The 16,232-nt window shown below is 38.5% G+C and overlaps 1 protein-coding gene across 12 annotated transcripts in view; it reads right to left on the reverse strand.

The window, feature by feature from the left end:
* Positions 1 to 16,232, reverse strand: part of afdna (afadin, adherens junction formation factor a) — a 174,858-nt gene that overhangs the window by 81,400 nt on the left and 77,226 nt on the right. For all 12 annotated transcript variants that reach the window (XM_088929639.1, XM_088929631.1, XM_088929622.1 and 9 more), the window contains exons 2-7: positions 8,375 to 8,570; positions 7,204 to 7,316; positions 4,701 to 4,864; positions 3,829 to 3,989; positions 1,877 to 2,034; positions 351 to 462 (exon numbers count right to left, since the gene is read on the reverse strand). In XM_088929639.1, the coding sequence (XP_088785765.1) occupies positions 351 to 462; positions 1,877 to 2,034; positions 3,829 to 3,989; positions 4,701 to 4,864; positions 7,204 to 7,316; positions 8,375 to 8,570 (904 nt within the window). The remainder of the gene's footprint in view (positions 1 to 350; positions 463 to 1,876; positions 2,035 to 3,828; positions 3,990 to 4,700; positions 4,865 to 7,203; positions 7,317 to 8,374; positions 8,571 to 16,232) is intronic.

The following is a 16,232-nucleotide window of genomic DNA, read 5'->3' on the forward strand; positions in this document are numbered from 1 at the left end:
GATGCTGCACATTGGTGGTGGTGGAGGGGAGTCCCCATTACCTGTAAAGCGCTTTGAGTGGAGTGTCCAGAAAAGCGCTATATAAGTGTAAGCAATTATTATTATTATAACTTACTTAAAATAAGTTCTTATTTGTGCTTATTCCTGGTAAGTGTCATAAACAATCCATGAGCACATCTTGGAAGCACAGGGCACAAGACGAGACCACACTCTGGACAGGATGCTAGTCCGTCAAAACAGCAAAATACACCACAGGAGAATAACTCTAGCCTTGCTTATGTGGCCCATGAACAGCATTCCATCCCGTTTAACAGCTATGCTGCTCAGACAAAAACACTGTAGTTCCATACCTTTGTCACTAGGCCAATCTCTGAAAATCTGCAGGGGGCACTCTGTGTCATCGAGGATGGTCTCTTTCCCCCCCTTGTCATCTGACTGCTGAGACCCTGGAGGCAGCACCACCTGTCCAGACACCATTCACCATTCAAGAAAAAACAGATCATGTCAACATTCACAAAACATATATCGCGAAACCAAATTTTGCACAAGCTCCAAAATCACTATCAGCCTTAGGCAACACCACATCCTGGACTTAACCCACTAAAACATAACACAAGTGACAAACTCCAAAGCATTTCTTATTTGACCTTTGCAGGGATGTTCACAGGTCTACCCTGAACAGTTTTTTGTCATCAAGATGACAAAGCCCAGTACTGTACTGACCTTATTAAAAGCACAAAATTTTGATTGGCAGGTTATATTAGCCAGTATTAACAGAATCATGCAATCAAATCATACTCACATTGGTTTACACTACAAAATAGATGTTTCTAATAATTTAATTTCGGCTTTATTGATGAACCAGCACTTGTAATTACAAACTCTTGAGAGCTACTGATAACGCAAAGGTCATCTAAACAATGTTAAACTTTCAGAGTTGGAAGCTGTACAGCCTGCATTACTCTCTGAAGTGCTTTAATGTGATTGGCTCTGACTGGAGCTGTCAAGGGAAGGCAATAAAAGGGTGCTGCTGTCAAAGGTCGTCACTTTACTGGAGACATGTTTGTAACACAATGACAAGTCAGATTAACTGCAGCTACACACTACAGGAGCGCTCTCCCCCACTGTGCAATGCATCTGCTTGTTTGGCACTTTTGAAAAATGCAATTCAATTACCATCAGACAAAGATCTCTACCAAATGTCAAACTCATACTTTAATCTGCCCATCACAACCAAATAAAAAAACATGTGGCGGCAGTAGACAAGATGCAAAAGAATGATGATGCTTGAGCTAAGGTTTGTTTATGGTAGAAGCGCAGTATTAGCAATCTGTTCACAGAATAAAAAGGTGGTGTTCACTGAAAGCATTCAAATCATGAAAGGTAATATAAAAAAAATCAGAGCACTAGATCACTAAGTTACAGTTTATGGGGATACTTCTTATGCAGTTCTGCACACTCCAAGGGTAACAGCAGACATAGAGCCTCAAGAACACAAATGTAACCTGGCATGTTCATGAGAGCGTTCTGTTTTTTCACGTCTGAAAACCTACAAGGATGTCACTGCACAAAAGAGAGAACTGTAGCTTAAATAATTGTTCCACCCTGTAGTGATATATAAAGCTGTGGTATACTCTTATACTCTTTTTTTGTTTTCTGTCCATGAGATAAGCAAACACTGTCTTACACCGATTTATCTCATAACAAAATAGATTTCAGGACTAAGGCGGTAAAGGTTGTGTTACATTAGACAACAAAACACTCAAGTAACTATAATCTATATTGAATAAGAATACCACAGTCCTACACCACTGCACTGCACCATGCACTTTATCCTGAGCTCATTTCTAACACCAGCAGAGACTGAAACTCCTACCCGAGCGATACAGTAGTCCCGGGGATTCTCCTTCTCCAGTCCATACTTCTCTAGAGCTTCTGCTACAGCAAAGTCAGCAGTGTCCGTGGTGGACAGAAGGATTGTCTTATAGGGAATATTTGGTTTAAGACTGTCCGCATAGATCCTCAGCGTCCCTCCTGAAAAATCAAATAAAATAAATGCAATAAACAGGGAAGTCTAGAGTGGCTTAACCAATAAAAGCATAAGTTGTGTCACATAAATCAGTGTAAATCCATTTCCCTTTGCTGTACAACATTGTTGGTCCAGCATTCGCTGAACATTGTAAGACTGCTTGGGAATTCATATTTAGTCAGTTTAATGACATTGACCAAATTGTCTAGATTCAAAAGGCAGGACTCTGGATAGTAGAAGCTTTCGGTAGTTGTGTCAGGTGGAAGCCCTCAATACATCTTTGAAAAAGGAGTCAAAAAGAATTCTCATGTCATATTGCTCCACATTCTCTCTCTGTGCAGCCCATCATGTGGGTATTACAACTGCTTTCAACTCTCAATTGAGTTATAATGACACAAAACAGCATGTTTCCCCAAAATAAACCACTTGTTAAAGCACAACAGCAAGACTGAGATGTCTTAATGGCCAACCACTACCATAGGGTGAGTCAACTTATCTTTTCTACCTCCAAACATAGCTGTAAAGCCTATTCATTTAAATGTTGAGGAATTAAATACATTATATGCTATACAACAAAATCCTTTTGAGAAGGTCTCTACTAAAGATTAGTATACTAATTTAATAATCTAAAACAACTGACATCAGTAAACATTAATACAAACAGAATTCAGTCAGTAATTCAGATTTTTCTTACATTTATACCAGTTTACTCTAACTTTTATTAGAACCTTCATTACAATATTGTTTATGTACCGTAAAAGCTGTATTTTCTCTGCCTTTTAATTCTGAGCACTGTGGCCAAAGCAAAGAAGAAGTAAAAGAAAAAAAGCAGTCAAAAACCGAGACCCTAGTCCACAACAACGCAACAGTTGAAATACAAAGCCGCTGCAAAGGGGAGGAAATGGTGTATTTACTTCACGAACTCTGGGAAAGAATCCTACTGCCTCACCAAAGCTTTATTCTGAAAACATTGTTTTCATTTTGTTTTTCTTCCTGTCCCGCAGGAAATCCAAAGCCACATGGAACAGAATGTCTGCCATAATCATGCCAATTTATTGCTTAAAATTAGGACATTTACAAAAGCGGTTTTGGGCTGCTGAGCTGAGTCTTAACTTTGTGAAATTAGCATTTTCTCAGTATCAGGGCATCATTTCCAGCAATACCATCTGTTCCCAGCATGCTTCAGCCTGAGTAAGAGCTGAAGATGGACACAGGGCAGTGTAAAAGATAAAACACTGAGGCAACTGACAGGCTGCAAAAGAGGTCCATCTACACTGCCTGAAACAGGATAGAAAACATACTGGCAAACTTTGTCACACCTGTGCTATTACTATAAGATTTTTATTTACATTATATATAGATGTATAAACTGTCAACCAAAATGACAAAAACATAAGTGAATTTAGAATGCACACCTAGTATTAAATGACAAAAAATGAGCTGATGTCAGAAATAAACTAACAAGCTTTATTCATGCCAAATTACAAGTAAGCAGAATATATTTGGAAAGATCACAGCATACAATGGCAGTTATCTTTGGGCTAGCAGCACCAAGCAGAATTTAATGGTATTTGAAGCATAAAGAATCCCATCCAGGAAGCTGAGACTGAAAATTTACCAAATTCTTGCAATATGAAAACAAAGTACAGGTTTTCAAACTATAATTAAAATTAAACTACAGAAAAGTGTGTATTTGTTTAATTAAAAGTCCTGCAAAACACAAAGCTCCTGCAGATACAATGATGCCTTTTTAATGGAAACTGGAGTACTGAGAAGGCATAAGCCCGCCTCAAGTTTACCAGAGTCTGGCCGTCCATCACTGCTCCGGAACTCCTGCATCCTCTTCTCCAGTTTCTGCTGCCTCCGGCGCTTCATGACCACTTCTGGGTTTGAGATGGTGCGTGTGAAGCTGGTCTCTGGCATGTCTTTGTACACCTCAGCTGCTAACCTCGAGTTCTCGCTGCAAGAGAGACAACCAGACGTCACTAACTTTTAAACCCCTCACTGCCTATGGGACCATTGGGTACCCTGCCTCCCAGGGCCTCGTCTGTGTTATTAATGTTTCTTTACCAGACTGGCATTAACTCATTAGGTCCCTAATGTTTCACATCTTTCATCCTCTCTGCTTCTGATACTTTACAACAATTAGATCATTACTCCTCCAGCTTCATGACCAGTTCACAAGATGGGTGCGAGAAAGCTTGGAATTAAACACCCAGAGTTTTTGTCTTCTAAACCATGCAGTGACCTTTCAGATGTTGCATGAAACTGTTGTGTAAAATGTGAATTTTTGTTCTCCATGCTTTTGAAGCAAATACATATAAATATTATATAACATATATTTGATGTATAAATAGAAATACTATTCGATATTATATCATAATATATAAATAATATAAAATATTCCAATTCTTTTCCCCAATTACCACGTAATTTCCACGTCCCTCTTAAACAAACTACATTTCTTTCTTCATCAGATTTAGGACCTGGAATTACTGAAATAATTGAACTTATATGAACTTTTGCTGTTCCTGAGGAGCATTTACATCTTCAATAAGGTTAAGGTACATATACACATTTTTAGAATCCACACAACTTCCATCGGAGAAGAGTGTTCTGTAGATGGACTCAGCAGTAACAGGGTAAGGTTAACAGGTAGTATGGCACCTACCCATCCTCCCTATCCAAAGATCGTTCATCTCCATCAACAATACGAGGAAAGGGTTCCTTTTCCCTCTTTTTTTCCTTTTTCTTCTCTTTCTTGGACAGGGTCCTCTTGAAGTTCTGTATCACTCCCTCTTTCTCTTGTTTTTCTGGCCCATTACTCTGTGTTTTCTGTGAAACAGTGAGAAAAATGAAAAGGTAAGACTATTAATAGGATCGAGAATTGCATTACAAGAGTGTTCATGACAAACCCATTCCTTGCCATTGGGTAAGAGCTCTGAAGCTTTTTTTTGTAGTAGTGCTAATCCCATGAAACATTAAAACTGCAGCCAAACTGAGTCTTAAGCTAATTAGGTAGAGAAGGTTTGGTCCCTGTGTTGGCTCTGAAAGAAAAATCAGCATAATCGGCATACAGGAGGACAAAATACAGAGAAAGCTATAAAGAAATAGAAACATGCACTGCACGTGTATATGAAAGCACCCTCATCACATCTATTACACGCAGAAGCACTTTAACAGATCATGGAATGCATTCACTGTGAGGGATTAGTACAATAAGCAAGTTTAGTCTTTATTCCTTATTTCAGAATATATAAAAATGTTATGCTTTGGCAGTCAGCAAAACAACTAACCAGTCTGTTCAGAGTCCAGACTGACAACGTCTAAGATACTGTACAAGGAGGTGATGCCACTCCTATTACTTAATTTTGGAAACAGCACAAAGGCCAAGTTTCTAACACTAATAATTTCCATTACTAATTAATTTTGTATTTAACTAGTTTTGCTTGTCATCTGATGTGCTGTTGCTTATGAGGTTGTATTCCAGGTACAATGCAAGCTCTGGAAAAACAATCTTCTGTCAGGTGTTCAGAGATAAATGATAGGGCATGGGATGCGTAAGTCTATTATTGGTGCAAGATTTTTAAGATTAATGGCATCTGGGGAGTAAAAGTTTATATTTTTTACTGATCAGCTCAGAAATGTTTTAAAACAACAAATAGGAACATGAAACATAATGTCAGTATTTCTTTGTATTTTAGCACACTTCCCTGAGCTCCACTATTATTAATACCCTGTTAAGTATTTAGCAGCATTGTTGTGACCCTAATGCATTACACAGTCGTAATTTCAAGTACAAATGACGTACTTGTATAGTAGACTTTTACTGAGTTCTGTAAAAAATAACTTATGTACAAGCATGTATACAGTAAATGAAGAGCCAAGTTTGAATCAGCCTGGCCTGGAGTGCACAACCTACAATACAGCTCTGGAGTTCTTGTTACACTCCAAGTGGACAAGATCATTAACAGCTCTTTACCACTCCCAGGATAATTAATGAAACTCTCCCGCAAGGTCAAAGCATTAGTCACCTATTCCAAACAGAAGGAAATGCATCCAACTGATATCCCTTATCAAACATTCCACTGAGGATTTGGCCGATGCACACAGACTAGACACATTAATAAAAATAAGTGCAATAAAACATAAAAAAAATAATAAGCTGGACATTCCACTCAAAGCTCTTTACAGGTAATGGCCAAATTATCCATACCTTCTATTTATCCTGAACTGGGACAGCAATATTCCCAGGATGAGGAGTCTTTTTATTCAATTACATTAAGAAAAAATATTTAACATATCATTCAATAGGACCCATGTCAGGTTCCCTAAAGACTTATATTATACCAATTATTTAATGAACACACTACATTACCTGACTATTGATTATCATTTAGGTGTATTTTACAGTACATATACTGTAAGCGTTTAGGATTTATTTAGATATTTATTTGAAAAATGTAACAGTAACATGATTTAGTGAATCAAAAGGTGGAAAACAAGTCTTGGTTAACAGAAGATTTAAGGAAATCATTACTTTACTCTTCCCAAGAGCCATCAAGCTGGTGACACCCCCACTCCCTCCCACCATGCTATGATCTCTCCTCACTTCTTCCTGTACCCACAATGACTATACTCCTACACCACTACATACATGACAACTGAATGAATGACAGGAAAGCTCTGCTGTTTGTCTTCTGAACTTTCCATCCAAAAAGAAGCAGTGTCTGATGATGCAGATGAGGGATGTGCCTTTTTCATCTCTACTGGGCTGGCACAGAGCTTGTTAACAGTGGGTCAGATTGCATAATAATAGGCATTGCAAACTTATCTATGAAGATGGGGAAATATTACCCTCATGTTTGAATTAATAAAAAAACAAACATAATGAAACAAGTAAGCAGCAACACTATCAAATACCATCACACTACATTACAGTATTAAACCTCAAGAAAACACTTGAAATTTTAGAACCATATTTCAAGCACAGGAAATCTAAAGAACATTTAATCCCACCCGTGTTGTGTAAATCTGTATAATTAACTCACGTCAATGTTGACCCTAAAAAAAGCCATTATTTATCATGCCAAGGCCGACACTGACTTCGGTGTCAACATCAGGAGTTCGTCACAAGGGTTACAAGAGGAGTAGGAGTGGCAGTAGAGCTTTACCTTTGGGGCTATGTCGTTTTCATTCTTCAAGACAAATCTGCCTTCCCTGTCGTCTTTGTTCCAATTCAGCTGCACCACCAGGGGCTTCTCATCCAGGTCCAGCTTCCGTTCTTCTGCCAAAGACAAAAAAAGGCAGCTAACCCAAACAATCCGGAGGTATGCCAGGAGCACAGGTGTCAGTGCTGTAAAAATTTCAACCACTTCTGATATATGCAACATTCCTCAAAGCATAACATTAAAATAGGAACACTTTCCCATTAAAGATATTCATTAAGGATACTTTTGAAGGGTGATGTGTATTGACTCATACTTCTGCACTTCTGTGGCAATTATAAATGTAAAAACATGTTTTTCTTACTTTAATAGAAAAATAAAGCTTACCTCTACATACCTATGATAATTTCTTCAGCTAATCACATAATAAGAGCACAGTGTTAAAAATAAAATGTTTACTCTCTAAGAAAGTTGCTCTTACTGATTTGTTTAGTTATCCAACAGGACGTTCAGTCAAAAAGACTACCAGAAAGGTAAAAAAATGTTAGATGTTTTTTTCTAAATGCAGCAGAGAAAATAATGCAACAAATTAGCATATATAGTATAAAGAACAATACAGGGTAAAGGTATTTTAGATTTGTTTTACCAAAGTGAAATAGTATGGCAGTGGCGATGACCAACTGTAGCATTATGAACAGGTATTCATTTTCAGTTACTTCACAGTCCAATGCAGGGTAATGATGAGCTGGAGCCTAACCCAGCTAACGATGGGAAGAAGGCAAGATATGACAGGGCACACACACAAATATATATATATATGATGCATGGAGAAAGTATAGAGATATTAATTAATTTGGACAGAATATCTTTGGGAAGGTCTTTGAATATCTTTGGAGGAAGCTGGGATATTAAGTGTGGACCCATTTGAACGTGCAAACTCCACACAGAAGGCGCCCTAGGCCAGAACTGAACATACAGAGCCAGGAGGCCGGGACAGTTAGATTTATCTACTGCTAGGACTTTGTGAGGATTAGATGAAGGCGAGATATGTTTTAATATATAACCAAATTGAGCTGTTCTTTAAACAAACGTTTTCTGAAGGCTTGGATTGTGTCTGTATTTTTGATGACAGCAGAAATTTGGACACCCTCCCCCCACCACAAAGTTTGACACTTACCCCCGCTGACATGAACTTCATACAGTGAGTACTTTGGGGATGACAGCATCCTCATGTCGGGCCGGAACTTCTCTGCCAGCGTCTCTATTACATCTTGTGTGGTGGCTGTGCTGGATACCCGGATGCATTTGGTGGCGAAGTTTCCTGCTACTCGGTCTTGGAAATAAAATCTCATCACCCCATGGAATTCCAGGTCCTGTCAATTACAATTAAAATTCCAATTACAATTAACTGTCTAGACCTTTCACTTCTGAAATGGTTATACAAGATATAGCTTTGATTATCTCAGTAAAGGCCACTTCATGGTTTTATTGCAACAGTTTCCATTTAGATGTAAATATCCATCTCTAATTTATTCAGCTTTGAAAGCAGTGTACATTTAGAAATTATTTTACTTCTGTCTATAAAGAAAGATTTAAGCAGAAATTTCTCTTAATCTGTTTACAGCTAAACACATTAAATGCATACAAACGCTATGGTGTGGAAATGAATGCCAGAAACAACCCATATCATATCATCATGGATGTACAAAGAATATTATTGAATTTAAATTAAAGGTAAAAGCTATCTGATAGCAGTGTATTTTTAGGTTTTTAAATTGAGTGAATATCCATGGAAAAAAGTATTTCAAAACATTAAGAACATTTATATCTTAACACTGTTAAACGAAAGCTTTGTTATAGTGATACAGACCTATATTAACTTCACTATCTTCAATTAAACAACTTCATTTGTTGTATTATCCTGAGAGATTTAAATGTTGCGGGAAAAACAAAAAATAAAAAGCAGCAATGAGAAACTGTCTTGCTAAGGGACAAGCCCTAATAGTTATTCTTTTAACTATTGGGAACTTTCATGGGCTTGATTTTCCATTGTGAAAAATAAAACTGTGGGAAAAGAAATTCATGAGCAATATCATTGTTTTTAAGCACAGAAGCTCTGTCCCTGTACACAGTAGTGAAAATTCAGAAGTCCTGATAAAATTTCACAGCTAACATTCAAGTATTATACAGATTTATTTCAGCGCTTATGTACACATGTACAGTATTTGAGGCATTTTACAGGGTTAAAACAAAACCACACCCCAAAAAAATAAAATAAAAGTTGCATTATATACAAATAAAGGAAAAAAGACAGAAATAAAAAAAAACATTCCAACTCTATCTCCAAGGCAAAACCTGCTAGCTAACCTGTATAGACAGAGGTAGGGAGCAAACTTAATTATATAGGACTATAATTCTGATACAGAAGGATATATGCAGTCAGTGCCCTTTCAACACATTGCCTTAAAATTTTGGGGCAAACAGTAGAATGAAGAATAATAAAAAAGCTCTTTAAAGGTAGCCTTCGACTTCAAAATATCATTATTTCTATTCAGCATCTTTCAAAAGCACCCAGTTCTATAATACTTAAAATACACCAGAATGTATGCTATTTTTTACATTTCAGGTAGAGTACCGTATTCCAATGCTATGTCCTCCAGAGTGAACACTATTGTTATCACTAGCAAAGGTAACAATGTAAATTTAATCCTCAAGCAATGCATGAAACTGTTAAACAGCAAAGCGAGAAAATATGGTGCAGTGGGTGAAGCACACACAAGACCTTTCCAGACTTCACTTTTTATCTGGCCTGCAGGCAGACACTAAAAGCCTGAGCAGACTCCCCTCGCCCACAGGAAAGCGCATCAGCGTGTTCAGAAATAGACATGACCAAACAGCACCTCGCAGATCCAGACAGTCACGACTTTCACAAGTGCAGGTGAATCCAGGGCATTGGGAACTCTCAAGATACTCTTGGTATTAAAAGCAACCCCATCTACTTTCAAATTTCTCTATCACTGCAGAATTCAACATACATTCGCAAGCTTTTGTTATGATTTTAAGCCCTTTCAACTTCATGTGCTTGGTTAACGAGCAGATAATGCTAATTATCAAAAAAGACACCACTGCTCATATTTATTTCATATTTATGTTGAATTACAAGATATGCCTTAAATGACAGAAGTCTAGAGAGTTCCAGTAGTTTGTTCATGTTTGTACTGTTAATGTGCTCTACTATTTGTCTACATTATACCCAACGTATCTGAATTTGTCTTTAATGGATCCTCGACAATGGCGTTAATGCAGGAATCAAACAACACATTTCGCAGTGCTGCTCATATAACTGTGTTTGCAAATAAGAAACGTGTCAACAAAAAAAACACTGACAGATGCATAAAATGACAGATGAATAAAAGACATCCATCATCATCAATAAGTAAGCGTTTTCAATAACTGCTTAATCCAAAACATGGGGCATGGCAAGCTGGAGCCTAACGTGGCAGATAATGGGTGATATTGTTGATTATGACACAGCTCAACCTGCAGCCCTGAATTCAGCCACCCAGTGCAATGCAGAGAGCAGTATTGTTCTACAGGGAGAAACTAAATTTGGCAAGTCTTAAGAAAGCATCAAAGTGGAGCATTCAGCAGTCTATTAAACATCTCTGGAATGGAAATATGTATATCCTGCTACCACACAGACAGAGAGAACCTCTCAATCAGGAAACAGAATGAGGAGGGAAGAACTCCTTTCTGACTAATTTCCTACATCTGTTTCCCCAAGAAGCTCACAATTTCCACTGTCAGGTAATAACAGGTCTTATCATTGCAGTAAACACATTGAAAGCTAACACCAGAAAGACCACAAATAAGAGGAGGGAGGTTGCCAGATAAAGCTCACTTGATCCTGGTTCTCTGTTGTCTCAAGGCCAGTGCCAGGGCGGTGTGGTGGCTCTGTGGCTGGAAGGTTGCCGGATCAAATACCGTGGCCGGCAGAGAAATCCTACTCTGTTGGGCCTGATGGAGTCCCCTAGCAGAATCTGTATGTTACTCTGTACCTATACAGTGGTAGGAGCTGTGAACTCTTGCTGAATCCACATGCTAAACTCTAACCTTCACTCTTGCTTTAGCACAGATGCTTCTACTTCTCTGTACTAAACTCCCATCTTCTGTACCAAACTTCCTGATAAGGAAGGAATGTTTTAATTGCTCTCTGAGTCCTTGAGTTTCTTGAGAAGGTACCTCAAAGACAGGAGGGGGGTGTAGAGAAAAGTATATATAAGCTGTGTAGAGCCATAACCCCTCTGAGCAATACAACAATTGCTCCTTGTATGCATACAATAAAGCTTCACTTGAAGAACGGACACATCAGGCTCGAATCTCTTGGTTTCTACAATCTGGGGCTGTGAGAAGGCTACTTCAACGACACGAGACATTCCCACCGAGCACCCGAGACGGAATTCTGCCCACAAAATCAGAGGTAAGGACTGCTCTTTCCAAAGGTCCCGACTCTCTCGTGCTGTGGTGGGGAAGCTCCCTTGTCCAACGAGTACCGCCTGAGTGTAAGTTTGCCGAGCCGATAGGTATTCCCCTGGCCCAAGGGAAGGCACTGGTGCAGTGGTGGGTTGGTAGCAGTAAGCCCTGGTTCGAGCCCTGGCGAGCGTTTTATTGTTTTTCGGGAAGCCCAGATGAGCTTCATTGTTGTTTCATTGTTTTCAGAATGGATAAAAAGTGATGTGAAAGAAAGTGGGCAGTAGATAATGTGTACGCTTTTTGATGCTTTCTTGTTCGTGAACACACACATACACAGAACACTCAAACATAAACACACCTCATAATAAAAGAGCAAATCACTTAGTAGCAGGATTTACAGGATGTTGGGAGCCAAGAATAGCTCTGACTGGAGCCCAGTGCTTAAGTCCACCCCGGGGTAAAAGCAGCAATGCTGGCGTTCTGGGGATGGTGAATTACTGATCCAGGAAGAGGGTTGCTTGTGTTCTCGTTCCTTACCTGTGAACAGTGAATTGTAAGCCCTCTCTAAAGACTCTGAGAGGCATTTAGATCTGGAGGTAACAGACACCCCTAGTTGCATGAGTGCAGGAATGCACAGGTTTTCCAAGTGAAAAGCACCTGCCTATGAGCTGCTACCTCACATGACACAGTAAGCCTTCAGGAACTGTACATGTGTGTTAACTGACTGCTAGAGAAAGCGGTGGAGGTATCTGATTATGTATCAGACAAATGCAAGTTAAAGGATGTGAGGAAAAGCTGAAAAAAAAGGTACAGACTGTCAGATGGTGTTTGGTCTGAGCAGTGGTGTAAGGATAACAGATGGATATTGGAATAAGTGATGTTATGTTTATGAAAAGTTAGGCTGTTAAAAGAGATACATGTAGAGGTAAAACAAAATACCGCGCATTTACGCTAAAACCAAAACTATAATGTTCATGAGGCATAACACATAATCCAATAACTTAAGGGTGTGGTACAAAAGATGTTTTCCAGATGTGTATGTGTGTTTTATGAATTTGTGTGCTGGCGTGCATGTGGCGTGTGTGTGAGTGAGAAAGACCTCAGTGCGTAACTGCGTTTGGCACAGAAAACAGTGCGAGCGTATTTAGGTAGCCAGACTGGCTAGAGACTTAACTAAAGAGACTTGACTATAGCAAATAAAAAGCAACTTAAGTGACTACAAAATATAAGAGTGTCTAAAATGTATAAGTACAAATACCAGCATAGCACAGGTGGACCTAAATGAGGTATCCAAACATAGTATTTGTATAAAATTAATTGAAACAAAAGTTGAAATATATGGGGACAGTACAGTCCCGCAGTGGTTAACACTGCTTAGCCTTAGGTTCAATTAAAGGGGTGATTCCTCATCGGTAATTAAGCAGATTTATTTGAGTAGCTTGAAATCAGATACCGCTAAAACGCTGTAGATTCAGAATCATAACTGATGGATAACGCCACTGTGAAATTTGCAGAATTGGCTAAACTCTGTCGACAGATTGAGAGAAATATGTACGCTAATGTGCGTAAATAGACAGGGTGACCGGGGGAGATGTCCGGTGTGCAATTAATGCAAAAAAAAATTAACACAGGTCATTTTAAGAAAAACTGCAGAAAGCGGATGCAGGATGAATAAAGCCGGGATCTACCCTGTGCCTCAGCTGACAGGGAAGAACAGGAAAAAAGTTTACTCCCAGCTAAGAGATTTCTTCATGGTTTTATTGCAACAGTTTACATTTAGATGGAAATATCCATCTTTAATTTATTCAGCTTGAAAGCAGTGTACATTTAGAAATTAATTTACTCCTGTCTATAAAGAAAGATTACATAAAGCAAAAATCTCTCTTAATCTATGTTTACAGCTAAACACATTAAATGCATACATCTTAACAAGGTTAAACGAATGCTTTATTATAGTGATACAGACCTATATTAATGGTAAACTTCACTATAATCAATTAAACAACTTCATTTGTTGTATTACCCTGAGAGATTTAAATGTTGTGGAAAAAAACAAAAAATAAAAAGCAGCAATGAGAAATTTTCTTGCTAAGGGACAAGCGCTAATAATTATTGTTTTAACTAATGGGAACTTTCATGGGCTTGATTTTCCATTGTGAAAAATAAAACTGGGAAAACTAATTAATTAGCAATATCTTCAGATAGTTGTAAAAAAATATTAAAGCCAGTCTGCTTTTAAGCACAGAAGCTCTGTCCCTGTACACAGTAGTGAAAATTCAGAAGTCCTGATAAAATTTCACAGCTAACATTCAAGTATTACACAGATTTATTTCAGCGCTTATTTACACATGTACAGTATTTGAGGCACTTTACAGGGTTAAAAGAAAACCACACCCCAAAAAAATAAAATAAAAGTTGCATTATATACAAATAAAGGAAAAAAGACAGAGATAAAAAAACATTCCAACTGTTTATCTCCAAGGCAAAACCTGCTAGCTAACCTGTATAGACAGAGGTAAGAAGCAAACTTAATTATATAGGACTATAATTCTGATACAGAAGGATATATGCAGTCAGTGCCCTTTCAACACATTGCCTTACAATTTTGGGGCAAACAGTAGAATGAAGAATAATAAAAAAGCTCTTTAAAGGTATCCTTTGAGTTCAAAATATCATTATGTCTATTCAGCATCATTCAAAAGCACCCAGTTCTATAATACTTAAAATACACCAGAATGTATGCTATTTCTTACATTTCAGGTCGAGTACAGTATTTCAATGCTATGTCCTCCAGAGTGAACACTATCATTGTCACTAGCAAAGGTAACAATGTAAATTTAATCCTCAAGCAATGCATGAAACTGTTAAACAGCAAAGCGAGAAAATATGGTGCAGTGGGTAAAGCACACACAAGACCTTTCCAGACTTCACTTTTTATCTGGCCTGCAGGCAGACACTAAAAGCCTGAGCAGACTCCCCTCGCCCACAGGAAAGCGCATCAGCGTGTCCAAAAATAGACATGACCACATAGCACCTCGCAGATCCAGACAGTCAACACTGTCATAAGTGCAGGTGAATCCAAGGCATTAGAAACTCTCAAGATACTCTTGGTATTAAAAGCAACCCCATCTACTTTCAAATTTCTCTATCACTGCAGAATTCAACATACATTCGCAAGCTTTTGTTATGATTTTAAGCCCTTTCAACTTCATGTGCTTGGTTAACGAGCAGATAATGCTAATTATCAAAAAAGACACCACTGCTCATATTTATTTCATATTTACGTTGAATTACAAGATATGCCTTAAATGACAGAAGTCTAGAGAGTTCCAGTAGTTTGTTCATGTTTGTACTGTTAATGTGCTCTACTATTTGTCTACATTATACCCAACGTATCTGAATTTGTCTTTAATGGATCCTCGACAATGGCGTTAATGCAGGAATCAAACAACACATTTCGCAGTGCTGCTCATATAACTGTGTTTGCAAATAAGAAACGTGTCAACAAAAAAAACACTGACAGATGCATAAAATGACAGATGAATAAAAGACATCCATCATCATCAATAAGTAAGCGTTTTCAATAACTGCTTAATCCAAAACATGGGGCATGGCAAGCTGGAGCCTAACGTGGCAGATAATGGGTGATATTGTTGATTATGACACAGCTCAACCTGCAGCCCTGAATTCAGCCACCCAGTGCAATGCAGAGAGCAGTATTGTTCTACAGGGAGAAACTAAATTTGGCAAGTCTTAAGAAAGCATCAAAGTGGAGCATTCAGCAGTCTATTAAACATCTCTGGAATGGAAATATGTATATCCTGCTACCACACAGACAGAGAGAACCTCTCAATCAGGAAACAGAATGAGGAGGGGAAGAACTCCTTTCTGACTAATTTCCTACATCTGTTTCCCCAAGAAGCTCACAATTTCCACTGTCAGGTAATATCAGGTCGTATCATTGCAGTAAACAGACTGAAAGGTAACAACAGAAAGACCACAAATAAGAGGAGGGAGGTTGCCAGATAAAGCTCACTTGATCCTGGTTCTCTGTTGTCTCAAGGCCAGTGCCAGGGCGGTGCGGTGGCTCTGTGGCTAAGGATATGCACCTGTGGATGGAAGGTTGCCGGTTCAAATACTGCAGCCGGCAGAGAAATCCTACTCTGTTGGGCCTGATGGAGTCCCCTAACAGAATTTGTATGTTACTCTGTACCTATACAGTGGTAGGAGCTGTGAACTCCTGCTGAATCCACATGCTAAACTCTAACATTCACGCTTGCTTTAGCACAGATGCTTCTGCTTCTCAGTACTAAACTCCCATCTTCTGCACCAAACTTCCTGATAAGGAAGGAATGTTTAAATTGCTTCATGAGTCCTTGAGTTTCTTGAGAAGTAAAACTTCAAGAGAAAAGTATATATAAGCTGTGTAGAGCCATAACCCCTCTGAGCAATACAACAATTGCTCCTTGTATGCATACAATAAAGCTTGGCTTGAGAATGGACACATCAGGCTCAAATCTCTTGGTTTCAACAATTTGGGACTACGAGAAGGCTACTTCAAC

The sequence above is a fragment of the Atractosteus spatula genome, chromosome 2 (genome assembly GCF_055471065.1).
Source record: "Atractosteus spatula isolate fAtrSpa1 chromosome 2, fAtrSpa1.hap1, whole genome shotgun sequence".
NCBI classification, from domain to species: Eukaryota; Metazoa; Chordata; class Actinopteri; order Semionotiformes; family Lepisosteidae; genus Atractosteus; species Atractosteus spatula.